Genomic DNA, 25,000 nt, shown 5'->3' on the forward strand with positions numbered 1-25,000 from the left:
GGTGGGGAAGTTCCCACATCGGTCGGTGCGCACAATAATGAAGAACATTTAATGTCCTTATGTAATATAACCTGACTTAGCCCAATATGACTTGCGAAGGAAGAGATGATTTGGTCAGCATATGTTTGACTGATTTGTTTATTAGATGGATGGATGGATAGACAGAGAGATAGACATATAGATAAATAGAGATAGCTTTATAGTAGGCCAACTTGCCCCCACCCCATTCAAACATAAACAAACTCGTATCTACTCAGGAATCTGAACCATTCGTGAGCCAAAGTAATGGATGCTCGGCTATAAGAAAGCTTTGGATGGTTATCGTGACATTCATTTCAAGGACAAATAACATATTGGAGGAATGTAACCACTACTACTTCTAAAGGAGAATGAATGAATTTCAGTAGAGTATGGGCTATGGTGTTGATCATAATGTAAGGAAATGTCATTAGGTCTAGAGTTACACTGCATTAAACATATACGACTGATAAAATCCCAATTGCCTTGAACACTTTAAAAGGAATATTAATAAAAACAGAAATCACGTGACGCAAATAAGCGCATTTTTGCGTGTTGTATTGCACGTGTCGATGCAATTAAACAAGCGTTTTGATGCAATAATCTGGAAGTTTTCTAATTTCTTCAAAGAAAACTGCATTGCTTCATCGGCGAACACATTACCTTTATATATGCTATGAACTTCATAAATAAATAATTTAATTTCGTTAAAACCATTATATATTATCAAGCTTCGTCGCTTCTCTTTATCTGAAGGCGTTAGGGGGTGTAGAGATATATTGTTACTCTTATCAGATGTACAGAAGATAATCATATTTACAAAGCTTATCGAGAAAATAGCCTAGTTACCTGTCATTGTTTGGCTTTGATGAGAATGATAAGTAGAAACTAGATAGTAACAGTGAGTGGACAGATCGAAAACAAAAGAAATAGAAATTCGTCCAGTGTTTGTCGCATCCCTAAAATTTGAATATATTAGAGTTGCAGAATTTTATGGTCTGTAACCGAAATATTTTTTCTTCTTTTCACAGTATGCTTGATCCTGCTCGCATTTGCAACAGCATGTGCAATTGCCGGGTTCCCGAGTGTGTTACCCACGAAGGGAGAAGTGTGGCCACGCCCCCAGATGAGTTTGACCTCAAGCACTTACATGGTCATCCGACCTGAGACTTTCAGGTGAAGAATTCTTGATTTCTACTTTACATGCACGATGGTTATACTTGACTTTGTAGTTCCCATAACTTTTTAGTTCCCTCTCTAGGAAATTCACCTCTAACATTTGTCTCATTTCGAGCGTTCAAGACAAAAAAGCATTGTTAGTTATCAGATACTTTTAAATACATTTCCTGTTATTACAATAGTTATCACATACACTAAATCACTGTAATAATTGTTTGAATACTTATTTTATCATCTATTTATACAAAAATACAACGATAAATTCCCCAGGTTTACTACGATTGGTCAAGACTGTGATATCCTGAAAGCTGCTTTGAAAAGATATATTGGCATCATGTTTGCTTCTTATTCATCTGTTGAGGTAAGTCATCGTATGTTAGGTTTATATAAACCTTATTCTTATATGAGACCTAAAACTGGCATAGGCCTACAAATATAGTAGTGATGTTTCGTGTTACTTTTCACTAACCTGGAGCATGTAGTTTTAAACATCTTATCAGAGTTAAATCTCAAATAAATTCTAACCACGTAGTTTAACATCGTAAATCGTACCTCGTTTACAGCTCCGATCGCAGCCCTGGAGGAAAGACGGCCTGTTTCGCGGATATTTGGACAATGTTAAGGTTAATCTTATTGCGCAGTGTGAAGAGCTCCCCCACAGGAACATGGATGAACAGTACGAGATAAAGGTACTTCGCAACACAATTATCATAAGTCAGTTATAATGACTTCTATAAGTTGTCTTAGACTGGGTATAATCTCGTTATTATTGCCATCTTTAATGGTCTTGTTTCACCCGTAGAATTGGCCAAATACCCATCTTTATTAAAGTGATCTCATACTGCGATACTAGCCACATTCAGTGCTTACCAAATATTCTGACCAACTTCAATATATTATTAATTTCTATTAAAAAGTGCATGTCTCTATCTATCCAACTTACCTCACTCGCCAATGCCTTTCAAACTAGGATCGCATGTAACCGATGCTCCTTTTTCCTAGATCGACAGTCCCGACGCCCCATTGGAAGGCACCATCATCTCGCACAGTGTGTGGGGGATCTTGCGAGGGCTCGAGTCCTTCTCACACCTGCTCCTTCCGAGTGGATCCGCCTACGTCCTCAACTCTACGCAGATAATGGACTTTCCGAGGTTCTCCTTCAGGTAAAATGTAGTCGCGCTGATACTTCTACTTGTGTCGTTTTCTGTGGTGATGATGACTTTGGTAATTAAGCCTTTATGCATAATTGTCAAGTTTGTTATTGCTTTAGGGTTGTGGATTGGGTACAGAGAAATATACAATTAATGTTGATAATGCAAATAAGTTACGATGAGGTATGAACTCTTCATGACTAATAACTCAATAAAAAACGAATAGCCTTTAGATAACACGATGGCCTTGTTAATTTATGCCATATCACATTGCAGGAATGACTGCGACACTTTCTTTTCCCTAAAGGTCTCTTAAACAAATATGAGAAAAATCTTGGAGAAGTGTATAATAAGAGCATAATCTTGAATTATATATTCTTACTTTCCATTTTAACTCTTAATGATTCGGAAATAATAAAGCATTAACCATATTTTCCGACTCAAATATGAAATGACAGTTTATTCTGATGCTGAAAATTACTTTAATTGTAAAATATAACTATTAGATATTAGACCATGTAACTGGTTAAAGTAAATCATCTCCCCATTTCGTTCTGCAAACTTATTGATTCTCGAAATGCAAACGGACTTTCCCCAGAGGTCTGATGCTGGACACAGCGCGCCACTTCCTGCCCGTGAGTAAGCTTAAGGAAAACCTGGACCTGATGGCGATGAACAAGCTGAACGTGTTCCACTGGCACCTCGTGGACGACCAGAGCTTCCCCTACGAGAGCGCCGCCTTCCCTAACCTCAGGTCAGTTTTCTTATTAGATGTGAATCAGCACTTATTAGTTGTTAGTTGATGGAATGAATGTGCGTGACCTTTATATGCATAAGCAGTGTTCCCGAATATAGTATTTAGCCAGTTCTAATTTTCATCTGAACGACTAGAACTTAGCACAACTATTTATGCTGCGAACTGAAAAAATGCCAACGCAGTGTGAATTTATATCCGAATAGTAATAGTACGACAAATATAATGGGTAGAGTCTGTAACATTGCTAGTCGCAGAAGCATGCAACGAGAGAAGGATCTACTTCCCAGTCTCTTGCGCCTCAATATCTGTTGTTTGTAGTTACCTGGATGCTGAATATCTTGCAGACGAGAAGCGTTATGCTGCAGAATGCTAACATTTTCATAGGCTAATTAGTTATCTGGAAAATATAACAGAACAAATTACAGAAATTTCCCACCTATTCATATGGACAGCAAGCTCGGGTCGTACAGCAGTAACCACGTATACAGCGCGGAGGACGTGGCGGACGTCGTGGAGTACGCTAGGTTGAGGGGCATCCGTGTCCTGCCCGAGTTCGACACTCCAGGTAAGTGGAGAGACGTTTTGGTTTAGTACGGCACGGCATTTTTCAATTTCTTTCGAATTGTTCCGAAAAGCAAACGCATGTTCCATTTTCCAGAAGGCTCTGCGGTGGTTGGGTCTCGGTAACTCTCGCATCTCTAAAACGCTGCTCATCAAGACTTTCCACTCATTTTCGACATTTCTAACACTGACATCTTTAAGTCTTTTTAAGTAGTTTAACTCCTGACACCCGGCATTTTGGGTGGTGCAAGGTCAGTTTCCCTAAAGTATCCGTAAGGATACTACTAAGGGCCTATAATGAGAAATAGGCCCCTATAATGGGTGATCAGGTAAACTCAGTGGCTTCAGTATCGATACTTGACCTGAGACAGGCGCCAGATACTGTCCGTTACCAACCACGTGGTATTTATCTACGTGGATTATTCAATTATGGTTTCAAATATGGCTCTCTGTCCTCGCTATGATCCCTCTTGGCTCATCTCAATCGCTATTGCTCTTCTTGTCGTATCTCCAGGACTAGATATCCAGAGGATTTCCCTGTAATTTCTGACACTTTAACACCACTTTTTTACACTCTTGACAGGCCTGTGGCGACAGCAATTATGAAAAGAACAGTAATGCAGGCGTCACACTGCTCTGCATAATTGCTGTTTCCCATAGGCCTATGAAGCAGGAGTCAATGCATTTTCTTGCATCTCACGCGTTTACTGTACCTTCCAGCACGCGTGTGTTCGCACGTATTTATGTGTTTATTTGTGTTTGTATATGATAGACAATGACAGGAAATCAGTGCAACTATAATGCGTATTAACCTGTACGTAGGAACATGATGTTATTATAAATCTCATATTTCACAACTTATTGCATGAGAAACATCGTAAGTATTAAATACATCATGATGTTCATCCCTAAAGTATTTTTTCTCTTCTTGATCTACAGGTCACACCAAATCCTGGGGACCTGGGCAACCGGGGCTGCTCACAAAATGCTACACGTTAGTTTCTGTCTGTTTTGCTTTTTATTGATTTGCCCGATTATCTCTGTATGAATCTGTCTTGTTCCCTTTCAAGCATTTATTCTAGGTTAGAAAATATGTATAGATAGTATGGTAATTTGGTCCATTGTATATGGCTTAAAATACTAAGAATTCAATATTGGGCATGTTGAATAACCTATTCAGAACTGTTTTTTGGTTTGGTCTTGTGCCCAGAAACTCGAGAAAACACTTCTAGAGAAAAGTTTTAATATGCTCGTCCATATTCATTTGTGAAATAAAATTTTGCAGTCAGAAATCATTGGCACATCATATCCCTATCTCTTCCTCCTTTCTTCTCTCTCCCTCACATAACATAATTACCGAAAAAAATACATTAATCCCTGACTTTATGTCTTGTTAGTCCAGAGTAGCGGAAAAGGAGGAATTGCTTACCGTTCGTGTGCGTGTTTGTTTTCTTGTTTAATGTACGTTCGTGTGGACAGTAACTCCACCCCGGATGGCACCTTCGGCCCGATCGACCCCACGAACGACGCCAACTACAAGTTCCTGCAGAGCTTCTTCACCGAGGTCACGCACCGCTTCCCGGACCATTATGTTCATCTGGGCGGCGACGAGGTCAGCTTCTCCTGCTGGTAAGTCTCTTTAGAGCTCCATTTCGAAGTTGGGCTTCGCGTGTGGGTGAAGAGCGCTTAGAATTTCTGCTGGTGGCGCGTATTTCAGGTTTTGTTGGTGGGGATCATGAGGCTTGCTCGTGTGAATTGTTTTTCTCTTAGGTCTATGTAAGGGAAGATTTTCATTTTCCTTTGAATTTGAGAGGTTCCAGGTCGTATCCTAAATAGCTATCGCGGTCACTCGTTGCTGGTAGTTTCTAATGCAACTGAAGAGATTTTCAGTTTCTGCTGGTGCGTTCTTTTTTGAGTGGAAATCAGTGAAATTTTCTCCATGTGTGGTATTTAAATGTGGTTTTACTGGTGCGTGTGTGAGGACTTTAGCAGGGAGACATTCTGAAGTCTAGTAATTCGAATGACGGTGAGGAGTGGTTAGTTTCTCGAGCAATCCGATTTCCCCTTTTCTGGTGATGCTTCTTTAGGCCACTAGTCAGGGAGGGTGCCTTCGTCCAACCGGGAATGCACTCGTACTCCTCCTGCTGAAAACTTTTTCGTCATGGCTGTAAGAATAGTCGACATATCACAAAAAATAGATGTTGTTTTCTGCTAGTACATTTGAGTTCCGCTTATTGATGCACTAGAAGGGTTCTTGTTGTTGGGTTGCGAAGAGCGGGTAGATTTTCTCTAATTGGTTCTATAATTGCCGTGAAAATAGTTGTAATTTAATGTTTCATGTAATTGGTTTTATAAACATTGTGATTTGTCTTTGAAGAATTAGATTATCTTTGTGGGAATACCTGCCACTGTTATATCCAATTAATTTTAATTGGTAGTTTCCCCTAAACTAGTATAATCTGTCTGACACGTCCTCAAACAGGGAGAGCAACCCCGCCATCACTCAGTTCATGGCCGAACACAACATCACAGGCAACTACAGCAAGCTCGAGGAAATTTACATAACTAAACTACTAGATATCGTCGCTAATCTTCCTACGAAGAACGGGTGAGTCTGTAAGGAAACGTATCAATACAATGGAAGTACTCAAGAAACACGATTATATGCGTAACTGATTTGTGAAACATTACAGAACATTCATCGAATTTACCGATATTGAATAATAAGAATTTTAATAGTACGAGTACGTTGGATTTTTATTTATAGATAGATTTATTTCAGTTTACTAAACTTGTAGATCATATGTCACTATATTTTGTTTCACTGACCAAAGACACATCTGCTAATGCACACAGGTATCTGGTATGGCAGGAAGTATTTGACAACGGGGTAGAGGTGGCCAAGGATACCGTTGTGCACGTATGGAAGAGTTCTCCTTTGTGGAAGCAGGAAATTGATGAGGTATCTGGAACAATTTCGTTTGTACAGTTAGCAGTAAACCGAACTTTGTGGTTAATTCACCCCCGCCCTCTCTCTCTCTCTCTCTCGCGATTCTTAAGAACACCGAAACGGACCGATACGGAGGCAATATGGGCCGAGACGGAGCTTGTATATTAATTTGATCTTTTGATTGAAAAATTGTTTTTTAACATAACTAACATAATTTAACATTAAGGCCCTATTACACTAGTTCCGTCAATTGACGGAACGCCTCCCAGACCAAGACGGTTACGACCGTTTCCGTCTGACTAATTTCCGGGTTGATCTTGTGCTATTAAAAAAATAGATAAGATGAGAGAATGTAAACATAAGCTAATATTTTAGAACATTCGTATATACAATATACATCATATTTCTTAAAAGTAACGTAATATGAATGAGAATGTTCGTGCGAATCCCGGGACCTCACTCCGATCACGCCATGTTTGTTTACATGATTTTCATACGGAGTTCATTCGAAAACGCAAAAAATGACTTAAAAGTGCTAGTGTGATAGGGCCTTAAGTCCACATGATAAAAATTGAGTTGGTATCTGGCCTGGGATCGATGATTTATGGAGCACATTGTTGTCTCCTGTTTCGATTTGTGTACGCGCGCGGGCATAATGTATACAAGATTGGCTGGACTTAAATAGTTATATATAGTATAATTCTTGCATTAAAATATAAGAATAAGCTCCGTTTCCGCCCGTTTTGCTTCCGATTCGGTCAGTGTCGGTCACCCTCGCAGGTTCATAAGAACAGCGAAGCGAACCAAATCGAAAGCAAAACGGGCTGAAACGGAGCTTGTAGATTATTTTCATATTTTAAAACAAGAATTATACCTTTTATAACTATTAAAGTCCAGACACTCTTTTATCCAATAAGGCCGCGCCCGTACACAAATCGAAAAAGGACTGAACATGTATCAACTCAATTTTCATTATGTGGGCTCTAATAGTTATTTAAAATACAATTTTTGCATCAAAAGGTAAAAATAATATCTTCCAAGCTCCGTTTTGCCTCCGTTTCGGTCCGTTTTGGTGTTCTTACTCAAGCCTGCTCCCTTCCTCCTTGTTACCAATAAACTGCATATATGTTTACCCTTTTTTTTCTCTATCTCCATAAGGTCACCAGCGCTGGCTACCAGACGGTGCTGTCGTCGTGTTGGTACCTGAACTACATCAGCTACGGCGTCGACTGGCACAAGTACTACGAGTGCGACCCCCAGGAGTTCAACGGTGAGTGACGTCGAGGGCGACCGAGGCGGTTTCTGCCGCAGGGCCTTTCTGTTTTGATTTTGGTGAGTCCAGCGACCGGCATGGGCGAGTGTGGGTATGTGGGTATCCGCCAGAGTCGTGAGAGAATTTGCAGGGGCGAAGTTTCCAAACGAAGCGCGTCGTGCCAAGGCCCTTCCTCACACCTCCCTCCCCGCAGGTACGGCGGCGCAGCAGCAGCTGGTGCTGGGCGGCGAGGCGTGCATGTGGGGCGAGTACGTGGATCGCACCAACCTGATCTCCCGCACGTGGCCGCGGGCATCCGTCGTGGCGGAAAAACTTTGGAGCGCTGCCGCGCACACCGCCGACGCAGACGCCGCTGCCCCCCGCCTGGAGGAGCACCGGTGCCGACTCCTCGGCAGGGGCTACGACGTTGAACCGCTCTGGCCGTCCTTCTGCCCGTCCGACCTCTAGAGCCGAGGACGATATCTGCGAACCGCGAAGGACCGGTCTCCTCCATCCTGTGCAATGGCCCGGGATTTTGTACGCATAAAAAGACAAGAGAAAAAAATAAACCATCGTATCATACATCAAGGCTTAATATCCCCTGTATTTATGGAAGATGGGCGTAATTTTTGTTAAAATCAAGGCGCAGAAAAATTGCGAAATAATTTTAGAGCATAAGGAATTCATGGAAAAGGGAAAAAATGAACATGTTAGGTGCTGGAATTTTAGGAGAATAAAGCCTGTTTCATGTGATTAATGAGAGAAAAGGAAACGACACTATTAGGAGATCAAACAGACAAGGAACATATCTTCCGAGATTGTGAATGTGTGAATTAGAGTGTGCGAGTGTAGAGTATAGAATGTGCTCTATGTACGGATTCGTTGGGTTTCTAAATGAGAGTACGTATGAATGAGATATTTTCCTAAAGCAATGAACAAGTAATATATTGGACTCTTGACTTATTTACTGATTGTTCATTTATTTGCCTCACTTTCATCACACTAGCAAGCTTTACCCATTCTTGGTAGGACGATTAGCATTTATGTGAAAGTTCAAAGGGGTGGAATTTAGCCGAAAAAAGGAGGGGAAAGGAAAGGGAGGGTTGATAACAAAGACAGGATAACAACATATTATAGATCATGGTCATAATAATGACCGCCAATAATGTTACTAGTAATGATAATATCGCTACTAATACTTTGATGATGATGTTTATGATAATAATAATCATCATAATATTGACATAACGACGTCGATATCGAAGACGAAGACGATTAAGATGATGATGTGATGATGGTGACGGTGATAAAATAAGGATAATGATAATCATCATGAAAATAACAATAATAATGATCATCATCATCATAATAGTGACAAAAATAGTAATGATAACAAAGATAATAGTAATCGCACATTTTTTTAATACTAATGGTTATAATGATTATAATAAGAAGGATGGTTTGCAATTATCCTTACTATTATTTGTTGATGTCCATATCACGATATTTATAATAAGAAGGGGATAGGAGGACAAAGAAAGAGAAACACCCGAACACGAATTGTGAAAATAATTATATTTTTTTCTTACCTATTAAGGCCACACCAGTTGTATTTGTTGCTTCTCGAGTTTTTTTTTCAGAATAAATGGAGCAACAGGGCGAAAAAATAGCAAAAAGTCTGGGGTGAAGATATAGGGCTTACAGAACATAAAAATGAAGGGGATTATTCAAGTTTTTTAGGTTTTCATGACACGTTTTATTTAGTGAATCCCGTCCTTTGATATATCACTACAATTTCAAATAAAGAACATTGTTTTTGACTGCATTTACGTGTTGCATATACTAATATTATTGTGATTTTAGTTTTGCATGATGTCAATCCAAAGTTAAGTAAGCCAGTAACGAAAAACAAACAACCCGGACCCAAGAACCAAAAACCCGCACAACAAAATGTTGGTGTCGGGTCCCTTTCCACTAGTATTTTGTTGCTTTCTTTGGCATGCAAACTTTCAGCTTTACAAAGAAAACATACTCTACGGTCTGTATGCTCTATAAATTACTCTACAACTAAACTCTAACCTATAATAACCTTACTTAAAGTTTAAAACTATGTCTGTTTAGTTGTGGAGTTTAGAGAGGCACACACCAGCACACAAAACCTTCTAAGGCGCCATATTGTTTTGAAAGATAAGACGCTTCCTGATTGGTTGTCCTCTAACATGTGACGACAAAGAAGCTCGCTGATTGGTTTCCGGCAGCATGGGCCTCTAAGAATTTCAGGCCTAATTTTTTTTTATGCTAAAAATTAAAGCGGCGAATCCGAGAAGCCACAAATGAAATTGGCGCGGCCTAAACCTGAAAACAAAAGTAACCAAAGCATTATTTCAAATGTAATTTCCAAAGGTCGTTGAACTAAATGAACACGAACGACACAGCAAATAACTGTCATTCGCATCATTTGCAATTCTAATCGAGTTGACCTAGGGATCTGACCTATAGAGCTCTGATTTATTAATGATAGCAGGTGTCCAGAAGTCCCGGATGTCCTGGTCACCGTAACTAGCGACGTGCAGAGGGGGAGGAGGGGGGGGAGGCGAAGGTGCGGTGGCCCCAAGTCTCCAAATGAAGGGGGATTTTGAAATTTACATCCAAATCGAATAAAGTGTTTATTTCATGTTTCACCTAGGTCTACGTATTCAAAATATCTCCCTTTCTCATAATATTCAGTGCTAGGCCTTATACTTGAGTCTTAGGGTTATATACATACCATCCAGGAGTGAGCCCCAGACCTCAGCACGTCACTGGCACAAATTAATGGCCCTGGAATTAGCACCAGAAATGTGTGTGTGTGTGCTTGATGATATCAGTGCTCGCGATTGCCCTTTTGTTGGACGAGCGGCACGAAACAAGGGCCGGGGATGTGTCTTACAAGCCGGAACACGAATTTTTAAAAATCATAGTATCTCTACTTAGTTCACATTTTAGCTGCACGCCATTTTCGTCACTCAGTCGCTCGTAAGAAGGGCCACGAGGGTTCAGTAAGATGAACTGTACGCAATATGATGATATATGTGTATATATTCAGACAGGGCTAGCATATTTTATTTAAAAAACAAACAAACATACATTCGTACATACACATATGGATAAAAGGAAGTACGAGAGAAAGGAAAGTATAGGGAATTGATGAAAAAAGAAATAAAAGATGAAGAGAAAAGTTTTGTAAATGTTGGTAAACTTTATATATATATATATATATATATATATATATATATATATATATACATACATATATATACATATATATATACATATATATATATATACATATATATACATATATATATATATATATATATATAAACATATATATATATATATATATATATATATATATATATATATATATATATATATATATATACATACATAAATATATATATATATATATATATATATATATATATATATATATATATATATATATATATATGCATGTGTGTGGGGGGGGGAGGGGGATTATGAAAATATATATATTCATTTATTCATACACACCCATACACATAAACACACACTCATACACACAGTCTTGATTTTTAAATATCTTCTGGAATAACTGACACAGACATACTTACATACAGAAGGGAGGGTGGGCACTAATGTTGTAGCGCACTCATGATAGAAAACCTCGCAACAGATATACACACACACACACACACACACACACAAACATATATATGTATATATATATATATATATATATATATAGAGAGAGAGAGAGAGAGAGAGAGAGAGGGGAGGGGGGTATTTATGCTGTAGCGCATGAATGATATAAAAGCTCGCAATAGATAACAACACTGGTTCTTTAATTCCACAGTGATATATTATCTATACACTTGTGAGAGAAACAGCTGTTCAGGTCGTTTGCACGCGGCACTCATCTAGCCTTGTTTTTGTTACTTTAATCGCTCTACTGTACTAAATTATCTTATTTCACCACAGGTCTTTCTGTTTCTCGTCTAATTGTCTTCGAGAACGACTGCCGAAGTGCTCCAGAACATAATTTCAAAGTTAACCCAATTAACAATTTTCAATTCACAACTAGCATATGGGTGGGTGCTTCACGCACAGGGTGATGTGAAGCGATGGTGTGGTAGCCTAGTTAGTGTTAAGTGCTTTGAATGCCTTCTCGCTTACAGCTGCCACCGCTGGCTAGCCGAGTAGCTATGCATAAGCCTCCCCTGCCTCTCCATCATCGAGACTTCTGCAGTGCCTCCTCGTGGCCTCCCATGGAAACTGAGTACCTTGCGGTCCCAGGCTAAACTGTGGGGGATCTCGGAGCAGCAGGAGGCCCTAGAGGTACAGGGTCATGGCCCACCAGCGTGTGGACACGCCCTGGCCCTGTGCCAACTCCTGCCCCTAGGCCCCCTGGGCTTAATGGTGGGGAAGCTGAGAGTGGAGGTAGCTGCTCTCTCGGAGGTGAGAAGACCTGGCAGCGGCACAATTAGTGTAAGTGGCTATACCTACTTCTGGTCGGGCCGCAGCGATGGTCACCATCTCCAGGGAGTAGCCATGGCCCTCTCCAGCAGACTCCAGCCCTCGGTAGTAGAGGTTACTCCAGTCGATGAGCGTATAATGGTAATGAGACAGAAGCTAGTATTTGGCTTTATGTCTCTTATTGCTGTGTACGCTCCTACCGATGTTTGTAAACTTGACGTGAAAGAGATGTTCTACGGCAAATTAGTAACTGCGTCAGACAGGTGTCCCGGGCGAGACATTCGTATTGTTCTGGGTGGCAAATGCGGTATCTGGCTGTGATAGACCTGGCTATATGTCTGTCGGTCCCCATGGCTCAGGAACTGATACCGGGACTTTGCTAGGTCCCAGAAATTAAGGATTTCTGGCTCCTGGTACCAGCGCCCAGACCCACATCATTGGACTTGGTACAGCGATGCAGGTAATGCAGCCAAGGAGATCGACCACATACTCATTAGCACTCGGAGGATCCTCCAGAACTGCAGGGTGTATAGGTGCCGAGTTCTGTGGTACTGACCATAGATTGGTTATGGCTACCCTTCGGGTCCACTTCAAAACTCCCCAGCGGTCCAATGATCACCCCAAGGTGTTTCACTTAGACAGGCTGAGGGAGGGGGAGTGTGCCCAGGGGTTTGCTGAAGCAGTCTCTGGTCGTTTTGCAGCGCCAGAAAATCTGACAGACCCTGTACTTCTGTGGGACACCTTCAAGCGCGAAACGCTTGATGCATTCAAGTAGCAAAAGGTGAACGCCCGAGAGCAAGACAGAATTTTATCTCGCAGTAGACTCTGGATGCCTCAGATGCTTGTCTTGCGGCTCGTCTGACAGGGGATCGGGATTTGCACTGTTCTCTGATGCGCAGAACTCGGTCACTGATAAGAAGGGACAAGGAACACTATATTAAGTCTTGCAGAGAAGGTATAAGGCCGGACCCACCCAACAGTGAGGACCCACCCTCCCTAACTGAAGTTAGGGAGGCGATATCCTATCTGAAGAGTGGCAAAACAGTGGGTATTTGCGGCATCCCAGCTGAACTGTTAAAGGCTGGTGAGGAACCTATGGCGCATGGGTTGCATGCTGTCCTGGCTACCATCTGGCGGTCCGGTACCATTCCCCCTGACCTGTTGAGGGGTGTGGTCATCCCTTTCTGGAAGGGGAAGGGGGACCGATGGGACTGCAGCAATCACCGAGGCATCACATTGCTCAGTATACCAGGCAAGGTTCTTGCCCACATCCTTCTGAGACGTATCAGAAACCACCTACTGAGGTATCAGAGGCCGGAGTAATCTGGATTCGCTCCTGGTGTCCACAATTGACCGTATCCTTGTGTTTCAAGTCATTGTAGAGCGCCGTCGGGAATTCGGGCGTGGGCTGCTTGCAGCCTACATCGACCTCAAGAAGGCGTTCGATACGGTGCATTGGGAATTGAGAGGAATTCCAACAAGGGTTACTGTACTGATAGCAAGTCTGTATATTGGTACTTAAAGTGTTGTAAAGTATGGTGGGGGCCTCTCGAGCTTCTTTCCTGTCAGTTCAGGAGTGAGGCAAGGCTGTGTTCTTGCACCAACACTTTTCAACACTTACATGGACTGAATACTAGGCAGAGCTACTATTCAGTCATTGTAGAGCAACTCTGGGTAATATCAAGGTTGCCTACCTTGACTTTGCTGATGATGTTGCTATTCTATCTGAGTCTTTGGAAACCTTAGTGGTGGCTCTCGATGCATTTAGCAATGAAGCGAAGCCCTTGGGTCTAGAGGTCTCCTGGACCAAGACCAAGATCCAGGACTTTGGGGACTTGCTAGAACCTGTTCGGTCGGTACGTGCTTGCGGCGAGGACATTGAAGTCACAGAGAGCTTTACATACCTTGGTAGTGTAGTTCATAACTCTGGGCTGTCAGACCAGGAAATCAGCAGACAGAATGGCTTGGCAACAGGGGTCATTACACTTGAAACGTATAATACCGAATAAATAAAACAATAAATGTCATTGTACATTTTCCTGTATTTTCATCCTGCTATATCATTCTGCTTAACGAGTTTTTTTAATGACATTTGTGCATGTGTTACATTAATCTAATTTACATTATGTATAGCAGCGTTTTCATCAATCACGTTATTTTTAAAATAAATTTACACCCATGACTTTTTTTTCTTTTTTTTTTTTTTGCCGCCATTCAGTCGACCCTAACCCGACAAGCCGATTTTCCAAACTTTATGAGCGGTAAATCTGATCTCCAGAGTTTAGAGAAATTCATTTTACTCACCAGGAAATGCTGTGTCAAATTATTGGAGAATGGCCAAGAACGGCGTTTAGGAAAGTGATCGTGTGATAGAAAAATCGAGGGTTACATGTCTGTTTTTCTTTACACTTCGCACCGCTAATTCATTGGTCGCGGCACTGTATCGTCGCATATACAGTAGTGAGTCAAGGTATATGCATGAAGTTTGGTAATGTGTTAGCCATGGCAATGAATACCGCTGACTGCACAGTTCATACATATCAGGGTGACACTTATTTTGTATTAGTTTTATATCAATAACCGATATAAGTACGTTTAACCCTTAAATTGTACTGTATTTTGATTCCACTGATGTGTTTACACTATGACGAAGATAATCAGGCACCATTTCAAATATAAATACCTTTATTTTAACAAGTAAAGTAAACATTTTCGATAAATACACAACATAGAATGTTTTGAAGGCTTTACCTAAATTAACACATTCAAACCCAAAAAGAGAATACTCACCTTATAATACCGGCTGCTGTCTTTAGTGATGGCCACAGAAACAACTGTCCTCCACCTTCGTTCCTATTCCACACCATCGATGGTGTAAATCATGCTACATGACAGATAAAGGTGGTGAAGAAATGGCCACGGCTGATCTGACAATAGGTCATACACCATCGCCCAAATTATTTAATCAAACTCTTCTACGACCTATTTTCAAAAACTACCCTAACATGGTTAATATAAACAAACCTTTGAAAGTAGAGATATAAAATCTATTAACAGGGATATTTTCAAAAACTTTGGAAATCGTTAACCTTCAGGAAGACAAAGAAACTAGCTGTATAAGGTCTTTTTAAAAGGTATAAACAATACTCACTGTCACATTGGCTCACCGAAATATGTGACATTATGGTAACCTGGTCTTTCCCATTGCCCAACCATACGAGTGCGCTAAATACTAGGCTGGTACGAAGGGACTGCTCACCATAAGCCACAGCAGTAAACTGGACAATTCATTTATATATTTACTATCTAGTTTCTACTACAAGATGAGGTCAGTAACTCTCCGTTTTTCTGATTATATCATCGTTATTTTATACTCAAGGGAATAAGCAAAGTAATGTATAACTGCAAAAAAATCTTAAACTGCCTATTGTGTAACTGCATTTTAGCATTCTGAAATTTTAGCTTCTTATGGTAATACTTTACATGGTTTTGTAAATACAAATGTGATATAAATGTGATACATACATATATACATATATATAAGTGTATTTGTGTGTGTGGAGAGAGAGAGAGAGAGAGAGAGAGAGAGAGAGAGAGAGAGAGAGAGAGAGAGAGAGAGAGAGAGAGAGAGAGAGAGAGAGAGAGAGAGAGAGAGAGAGAGACCTATTCTAAATTTGAATAGCAGATTTTGGAAATGCCTATAGAGGTTTTGGTCACAAATAAAGGCAAATCTGACTGGTAAAATATCTGGCTACGAACTTTCACGATTAAATGCTATTCATATATCACCACATTCGAATTTCATATTTCAGAAGAAAATGTATACAATAAGCTGTTATCGTTTCTGCAAATTCATTGCAGTCAATGACATTCATTCAAACACAAAAATGTATTCTTGAAATAAGTGAATTTAGAGTTTTAAATAGGCAAGGTTGCATTTTTTGTAGTTATAGAAAAGACGGCTTATAACATCCCGGCTAACCTGATATGCCTTTTCCCATACGCCCTCGGTTTGTTGCTATAACCAAAATACACCCAAGGTCCATCATTTGACCTCTAATGTACTCAACAGGATGTATTATTGCTTAATCTGGATCAGAGACTATCTACGTATATAGTCTGATCTGGATCCCCAAGGAATTAGGTATCCACACTAGTATCGTCTAATATTTTCGATACATTTTTACTGGTAGAATGCAATTTACATTTGTATAGTATTAAGAAAATCAGTTAAATTGAGTCTATGATGGGAATATCTCAAAAAGATGATGATGAATAGCAATAACAATGATAAGGGTGATAATAAAAATGATGTTGATGATGATAATAATGGTAATAATGATAACAGATTACTAATAACAATAATAATAATAAGAAGAAGAATAACAGCAACCCAAATAAACAATAATCATTATAGGAGTAACAATCATCATTGTCATTATCATTATCATAATCATCATTATCATTATCATCATAACCGTTATCAGCATCACCATCATCATCATTATCAATATTATCAGCATCATCAATATGATACTAATAATGATAAAAACAGTGATGGTATTATTAGCAATGATGATAACAATAATGATAATAATAGTAATGATAATGACAATGAAATCAAATAATAATGATGAGGATAATAAAAGCAAAACAACAATAGTAATAATATTAATAATATTGATGATATTAATAATATTGATGATAATAATAACATGATAATAAATTAACAATAATAATGACAAAATATTATTATTATTACTAAAAGTAATAATAGCAACAATGATAATTATCATTATCATTTTCGTAATTGTGATCGTGATCATCATAATAACGATGAAGGAATATATAATAGTTTTTTTAACAGTAATTCCCAACTGTACATAAACTGCATACATCGTGCCAAATATTCATGTGGTCTAAATATTCAAAACTATACATATATATCAATTTATCTTGAAATGAAAACTGCAAACTTTGCGGCAAAGCACTCGGAAGGCCAGCTGTGAGGACGAGTAAATAGACCAATTCAATACGTGATTAGACCCTATAGCGAATCTATTCTGGGATCGGTAATTAGGGGGCGGAGGAAAAGAGGGGAGGGAGAGAGGGGAAGGGAAGAGAGGAGGGAGAGGAGAGAGAAGAGGGAGGTGAGAGAGGAGAGGATGGAGGGAGAGGAAGGGAGGAGGGAGAGGAAGTGGATGAGGGAGAGGAAGTGGATGAAGGAGAGGAAATGGATGAGGGACAGAAAGCGGAGGAGGGAGAGGAGAGGAGAGAGAGAGAGAGAGAGAGAGAGAGAGAGAGAGAGAGAGAGAGAGAGAGAGAGAGAGAGAGAGAGAGAGAGAGAGAGAGAGTCCCCGGGTTTTCTGTAGAAAACCCGGGGACATGTGCATTTCTTTCAGTATTCAGTTCTATAACCCATATCATTCACGAGTGCTCAGTGGAACCTTTCATCATAACCATCCCAGCAAACCAGAGAGAACAATCACCGTCGGCTTTATCGCTATACACGTGTCGCTGGCAAGTTATAGGCCTAGTGACAAGTTATAGGCCAGTGAATCACGAAATTGAAGATGTGTTTGTGGGTTTGATCAGGATTCTCGGTGCGTTTTCTGGCTTTGGTTAAATTTTTAAAGGCTTATCCAGCAAAAGTTCGGAACGGTGTTGGTAGTGTATCTATTCACGCACACGCGCGCGCGGACACACACACACACATTTTATATTTATTTATTTATTTATATGTATATATATTATATATTAATATTACACACAAACATAAACACATACACAAAACACACACACACACACACACACACACACGCACACACACACACACACACACACACACACACACGTACACACGCACGCACGCACACATATTACTGAGAGGTTATATGTACTACGATTGCCAGATTATATACTCTCTCTCTCTCTCTCTCTCTCTCTCTCTCTCTCTCTCTCTCTCTCTGTGTGTGTGTGTGTGTGTGTGTGTGTGTGTGTGTGTGTGTGTGTGTGTGTGTGTGTGTGTGTGTGTGTGTGTGTGTGTGTGTGTGTGTGTGTGTGTGTGTGTGTGTTCTTACCTAATTTCAATACGGGGGAGCTAAGCTCAGGTAGTTCCGTCTGCTATATTTAAATTGTTGTATAACTTTTTAAATTGATGCTAATTTTTGGCTCATGTTTTTGGGAAACTTCAATAGTCCTGTTTGAGAAACTAATTTTTTCGACATCTTTATTGGCTCTCTTTACTTCCAATTTATTGATGTGTCCTCTCGTCCTTCTTTTGTTCAAGATTAAAGAGTCATCTTCATAAAACTACACTCTTCATGTAACAAAGTTAAACAGCGTAATCATATCTCCCCATTTCCTTCTTTCTTCCAAAATAGTAAATCCTAATTTCTGTATTCTATTTTCCTGACTCATATCTCTTTGAGTAGCTGCCCATCTTGTGGCCGCTTTTGTACTCTTTCCAATTTGACTTCTTTTTTTTAAGTGTGGACTCCCTGTCATTACACGGTACTCAAGACTATGATTGCTGAAATGATCTTTACCATATCTTCGTCCACATACAGGAATTCCCTCTTCATGTTGAAAATCAGCCTTAGCATTTTATGGACCTTTTCATTTATATGATCATTTGGGCTTGGGTGTCTGTTTATGATTACCCAAGATCTTTTCCCTGTCAGCTGTATTTAATATTGCGTCTTCTGAATTATATTGAAATAGTGGGCGATATCTATTTTCTCCGATCCCGTCTATGTGGCATTTATTGGTAATGAATTCCACTTTCCAAGTACAACTCCACATGAATAACTTCTCGATGTCACTTTGGATGCATTGGCATAAGACGTTGTATGTTGTCCCTTTTTGTTTCTTTGCGTCGTATGCAAACATATTCAGATAACTCAAAAGCAGTCACTACCTGGGCTTGTTTGACTCTAAATCATTGACGAAAATAGTAAACATAATCGGCGCCAACACCGATCCCTGAGGCTGAGGCACCGCTGGTTACTCGTCGCCAGTGTAGAATGCTTCCTACTAATTACTGAATTTCTTCCCTCTAATTCATGAAGAAAGTCTTTTATCCTTGCGAGGAATTTGCCTTTCACTCCACCTAAGTGCTCTAATTTCCATAGGAGTCTTCTATGAGACACATCAAAAACCACTTTTAAAGCAAGTACATACAATCCACCCTGCCGACTCTTGTAATACTTCAGATACTCTGTCATAAATGTTTATGTCATCAAAGAAATATTTAAGGCTTCTATAATCACCTCTCTTGTAATTGTACTTCTTTCCTTACTTACGATTAGTTTTTTTTCCTGTAGCAGATAGTATTTTAGTTCAATCACTACATGGTCGCTTTTTCCTAAAGGGCAGTACTCGATATCCTTAATATCATCGTTATACTTTGTGAATATTAGGTCAAGCATAGACGTTCTATCTAGCCCTCTTACCTTGGCATGATTTGTTACATTCTGGAAAAAGCAATACTCACTTATGACCTCCATTAATTTAGCATTCCACGAATGTGGTTGCGCTCTGGGATCGAAACATTCCCAGTCGGTTTTCTATTAAATCCCCTGTGAAAAGGATTTCTTTTGCTTTGGATCCCGAAAGTTGTAGAGCTTCTCACAGGCTCTTTAGTGTCTCTTGAATAAGTAATAAGTTTTAGGTAATTTTCTTGAGACCACACCGATGTATGAGGTGGCATGTATACCGTGGTTATTATGTTTACCTTCAGTTCCGATATAGGGTCTTGATTAATTTCTAACTCCTTTGTAATAATTCCTTTCCTTTTTAATATTGCTACCCCCCTCCATTTACATGAGCCCTATCTTTTCTCCAATTATTATACTATGTTTGAGTCCAGTTTGGATTCAGTGATACATATTACATCTGGTTTATTCGTTTCAGTTATTGTTTCTAGTTCTAGCAAATTCGAAAATAAACCTCAATATTTGCATAAAGTATTTCTATAGAGTCTTGGTATTCCACTGATCATTTTTGTTTTTCATCTCTTCCATTTTTCTGCAGTTTCTCTGTCATCTTTGGTCATATTTTCTCTTATCCAGATTATCCAGATTTTCATATATTCTTCACGGGTGACTAGGGCTTTGGCTTTCTTTATTATATCAGTTACGGGATTGTTACTTTTAAAGGGCATTTCTTTCCCTTTTCGAATAATCCCAGTCTCCTGTGAGCAATGATATTCTGGTCCGCGAATTCGGGATTTATAATTAATCACATGTCAACTGCAGTACATTAATAAACTATAGCCTTATGTTGTGAAAGGCTGCATATGTGTGTGAAAGAAAAAAAAACAATAATAATACACTTTATGATACTACTTGTATGACCGCCTTCAGTCTGCTGGGTCAATGCTTGTGATGAACTAGGGCATTTAACTGCAATATAAATGACACTTTTATTAATTTATTTTTTCTCTGTTTTAAAACAATGCGACATACTGAAATACATAGGATAATAGTACTAGAAAATATTTCTTTAATATGTACAGAGTTGTATTGATTATTTATCTTCTTAGTAGATAAGGATAAAAAAGTGCAAATATAGAAAATAATTTATTTATAGTATTGATTTTAATATAATAAATCTAAAAAAAATTAACATAATACATAATTTGTGCAAAACGAACTACCATTAATAACCCCTTTATATAGAGAGGTTCATCTATTTGTTTCTGTACAGATTGGAATGTCAAAACACAGTTTTTACAGTTTGGCGATAAATGCCATGCAAAGATGAAATTTAATTTGCCTATTGCTCACTACAAAGAGATAGTAATATTGTGCTTTGAAATAGCATGATAATTCTTGATATGCAATACTGATTTTTTATTTATGTACAACTTACAAAAGAGGGAATTAAGAAAAATTATGATTTGCCTTATCGTCTTTTGACTCATGTGTCAAAGTAAAATGGAGAAAAAGATGACAAGAAGAAATTGCATACATTATCCCTGGTGAAGAGAAACCATATAACCATGAATGATACATACCATATACAATTATGCGTATCTATTAAACAACACCTTATAAACAACCATGTTTCTTCAATATATTTTGACAGCTTACATCATCCTACAGTTGGACACAAGAATGAAATTAGCTTGGCTCAAATAAACTGACATAACATTGCTGATCATTAGGTTATAATATATACACAGCTTAGGGCAGTAATTCATAATGAGACTGACACAAAATTTGGCATTTACCTTTCCCACAACACTGGATTATATGATCACTAGATATATCTGAGGATCTTAGTTTATATACTCTCAGACACTTAGAACACTTCATTATACAGAACAGATATTAAATAATTATCTATTTTCAATACTGCTGACAAAACTCACAAAGAGCTTATAAAACTATTAATTTCATATGCTATATCTTACCCACACTGCAGTACATGCTTGTGTTTTCTTACCATGCAATGTATCATTTGCACTTTAACTAACAAGAAATTCATCTAATATCTTAGTCACAACACAGCATACATTACAATTGACAATTCTGAGATCTTCATACCTTCATACCTTTCTTCATACTACTTAAATATTTTTTCTAGGCTTTGGATCATTACCTTTCCTTCCATTACAGTAACTTATAATGCAAACTCTTTGATTACCTTCAACTTATTAACTTTACCTAAATGACTTAGAGAAAACAAATATATTATACAATAAAATTGCTCATGGAATGGTCTATGTAATATCAACTTGCTGATCAACCCAATTAGTCTTTAGATATATTATCAACAAATATCACCAACAACTTAGAAAAGGAGGTTTGCTCTAGACCTCTACTTTACTAACTGACAAGATTTCACGTGTCATATATAACTGTCTATAATCATTAAGATAAATGCCATTTTAATAACTATACGTAGAATATTATCAACTGCTACAAAGTTTTCATATGAAAAAAATGAGAAATCCAAATGTAATATACATAGTTTATGTAATTGCATGTATATATATCCAGATATGTATATTTGTGGATATGTATATACTTAATGTGAGAGTGAGAGAGAGAGAGAGAGTGAGAGTGAGAGTGAGAGTGAGAGTGAGAGTGAGAGTGAGAGAGAGAGAGAGAGAGAGAGAGAGAGAGTGAGTGAGTGAGTGAGTGAGTGAGTGAGTGAGTGAGTGAGTGAGTGAGTGAGTGAGTGAGTGAGTGAGTGAGTGAGTGAGTGAGTGAGTGAGTGTGAGTGTGAGTGAGAGTGAGTGTGAGTGTGAGTGTGAGTGTGAGTGAGTGTGAGTGTGAGAGTGTGAGAGAGAGTGTGTGTGTGTGTGTGTGTGTGTGTGTGTGTGTGTGTGTGTGTGTGTGTGTGTGTGTGTGTGTGTGTGTGTGTGTGTGAGTGAGTGAGTGAGTGAGTGAGTGAGTGAGTGAGTGAGTGAGTGAGTGAGTGAGTGAGTGAGTGAGTGTGTGTGTGTGTGTGTGTGTGTGTGTGTGTGTGTGTGTGTGTGTGTGTGTGTGTGTGTGTGTGTGTTTATATATATATATATATATATATATATATATATATATATATATATATATATATATATATATATATATATATATATATATATATATATGTATATATATGTAATGTAATTCTAAATTTCATATAACATATAATATAGTGAATATTCACTACAAAAACTTGTTTCTACATGACAAAAATAAAAAGCTTTGCATCTGTATCCCTTGCCATTCCTAAATATCATGACTAAACCCCCAAATTGCAGGAACTTCTTAATAAAATCAAAAAATGTCTATAATTGCCTTAGTTCTACTTAGTGTTACATAGCACATTCCCAGTCCACTAAATGACTTTCGATAATTATTCAGAAACAATTACCACGATTATCAAAATGACAAACTTTCTCTAAATTCCATTAGTACTAGTAGAGTTGAAGATCCTTTTCTTCCATTACATATATATTTCTGGCGTTTACATTTGAAATTTTGGTGAAAATAATATTCATGAAAGTATAACGAGATGAAAAATATATTTAGTGATAACAGAATTTTGCAAAAGGGATATATTAACAAATCACTTCAACCTCAAAATGATTGCTAATTACCATTTACTGAGCAAATATGAATCAAAGAAAAATGAGACATACTAATTTCTTTTTATATATCCATTTTATCAGCTTACATTTGACCAGTTTTGTCATGAATTGCAATACTATTCTAAATTGCCGTTTTTCATCATGGTAAAATGTAATTCAAAAATTCTCCCTTAAAAATGCATATCCGTTTCCAGAACTAAGATATTACATTCATGTCTACAAACACACACTCCTGATGTTCATCAATCATTAAACTTTAAAAGAAATCACTTCTATAAAGCATACACATAATTCACATGTCTTTACTTGTGTACAACCACAATTAGTTGCCCTAAAAATTAATCAGTACTTCATCAGATATGACTGCCTCTTTAGTACAATATTTATGTCATGGTAAGCAATTGCAAATCTGTATACATGTAGTGATGCATATCATTTGACAATTGTGCAGAGTACTTTACATTTATTGCCTTATCTAATTACGGAAAATTATCACTTCTTTTTCTTTTTTTTTGAGCTATAGATTTGTGCTTATGTTATGCTTTTTTGTATGAAAATGGCACTCTGATGTTTGAATTCAATATTTTGTCTCAATATCAATATTCTTCGGTGCAACTGTGCTTTCATCATGAAATACTTTAGGTACTGTAAGTTGTACTATATATCTTTTAGAATGGAATAACAAACCAAATATATCAAAATTCTTCATTCAGAAACAGCTTGGAGCAAATTTCTATTTGAAAGCTTAGAATATTATAAACAAGCACATCTGGATTCCAGACTGAGGTTTTGTAGGTAAAGCTGCTTATAAAAATGTTTAGTTACAGTGCAGACATGTTTGCCTGAGTTAGTGAGTTTCTACAGAGTCATCTATACATGCATGGTTCCTACTCTGAAATGAAAATATGTGTACAAAAAAGAAAAAGAAGAAAAGAAATGAAAAACAATAAACAAGTTCTTGATAGTAGGAAACTACAGAAACAATGCTGAGAAAGATATGAGAGAATGAATACTTCCACAAAACAAGATAGATAAGCTGATGTTTTGATCATGGAATCATGATCAGAAATACTCGTATGTAATACATTTCTGATGAACAGTATATAGTTGACAAGCAAAGTAAATTCACCTGACATTGTTGAATTATTCACACTCATTCACACCTTTTTCCACATTTGTTACTATGAATACAGAAACTATATACATCTGCAAGCACTTACAATGTGCATTTTGCAATACTGTTCTCATAGCTGAAGCCATGAACATCTGTCTTTTTTATATTATGTTTATACCAGCTTAAAGAAGAAAGAGAGAATGAAGTTGCCTTGCATAAGACATCAAAGGAAAGTGAGGCCTCACAACCACAGTACATTAGCTGGGTTAATCAGTAGCACAAGGAAGTTAGGGAAGTTATGCTTTAAAAAAGGGAGTACAACTATGTTGAAATACAAAGCCGGCATAGTAGAAGGAATATACTGTTGCTTGTTAAATAATGACATTGCTGTTCAAGGAATGAAATGGATGGATGTATGTGTTGGAACCTGTATGGTAC

At 38.2% G+C, this 25,000-nt stretch overlaps 2 protein-coding genes and 1 long non-coding RNA gene across 10 annotated transcripts in view; 1 reads left to right on the forward strand and 2 right to left on the reverse strand.

Annotated features, from left to right (window-relative positions):
• LOC113811732 (uncharacterized) overlaps positions 1-5,224 on the reverse strand; it is a 13,675-nt gene extending 8,451 nt beyond the window's left edge. The window contains exons 1-2 of the long non-coding RNA XR_003476251.2: positions 5,096-5,224; positions 2,141-2,401 (exon numbers count right to left, since the gene is read on the reverse strand). This is a non-coding gene — a long non-coding RNA (uncharacterized lncRNA). The remainder of the gene's footprint in view (positions 1-2,140; positions 2,402-5,095) is intronic.
• The window catches only part of LOC113811731 (beta-hexosaminidase subunit alpha), an 11,070-nt gene extending 2,620 nt beyond the window's left edge, over positions 1-8,450 (forward strand). The window contains exons 2-13 of the mRNA XM_070128198.1: positions 1,050-1,194; positions 1,468-1,558; positions 1,761-1,886; positions 2,200-2,360; positions 2,947-3,102; positions 3,558-3,670; positions 4,606-4,660; positions 5,146-5,295; positions 6,149-6,274; positions 6,523-6,628; positions 7,775-7,886; positions 8,083-8,450. Coding sequence (XP_069984299.1) covers positions 1,050-1,194; positions 1,468-1,558; positions 1,761-1,886; positions 2,200-2,360; positions 2,947-3,102; positions 3,558-3,670; positions 4,606-4,660; positions 5,146-5,295; positions 6,149-6,274; positions 6,523-6,628; positions 7,775-7,886; positions 8,083-8,336 — 1,595 coding nt within the window. The 3' untranslated portion in view covers positions 8,337-8,450. The remainder of the gene's footprint in view (positions 1-1,049; positions 1,195-1,467; positions 1,559-1,760; positions 1,887-2,199; positions 2,361-2,946; positions 3,103-3,557; positions 3,671-4,605; positions 4,661-5,145; positions 5,296-6,148; positions 6,275-6,522; positions 6,629-7,774; positions 7,887-8,082) is intronic.
• Positions 8,451-20,934: 12,484 nt separating this feature from the next.
• The window catches only part of LOC113815933 (peptidyl-glycine alpha-amidating monooxygenase B-like), a 51,761-nt gene continuing 47,695 nt past the window's right edge, over positions 20,935-25,000 (reverse strand). For all 8 annotated transcript variants that reach the window (XM_070128203.1, XM_070128199.1, XM_070128207.1 and 5 more), the window contains one exon: positions 20,935-25,000. This exon is cut by the window's right edge. The gene's annotated coding sequence lies outside the window, so the exon portion shown is untranslated.

Source organism: Penaeus vannamei, chromosome 12 (genome assembly GCF_042767895.1).
Source record: "Penaeus vannamei isolate JL-2024 chromosome 12, ASM4276789v1, whole genome shotgun sequence".
In the NCBI taxonomy this organism is placed as follows: Eukaryota; Metazoa; Arthropoda; class Malacostraca; order Decapoda; family Penaeidae; genus Penaeus; species Penaeus vannamei.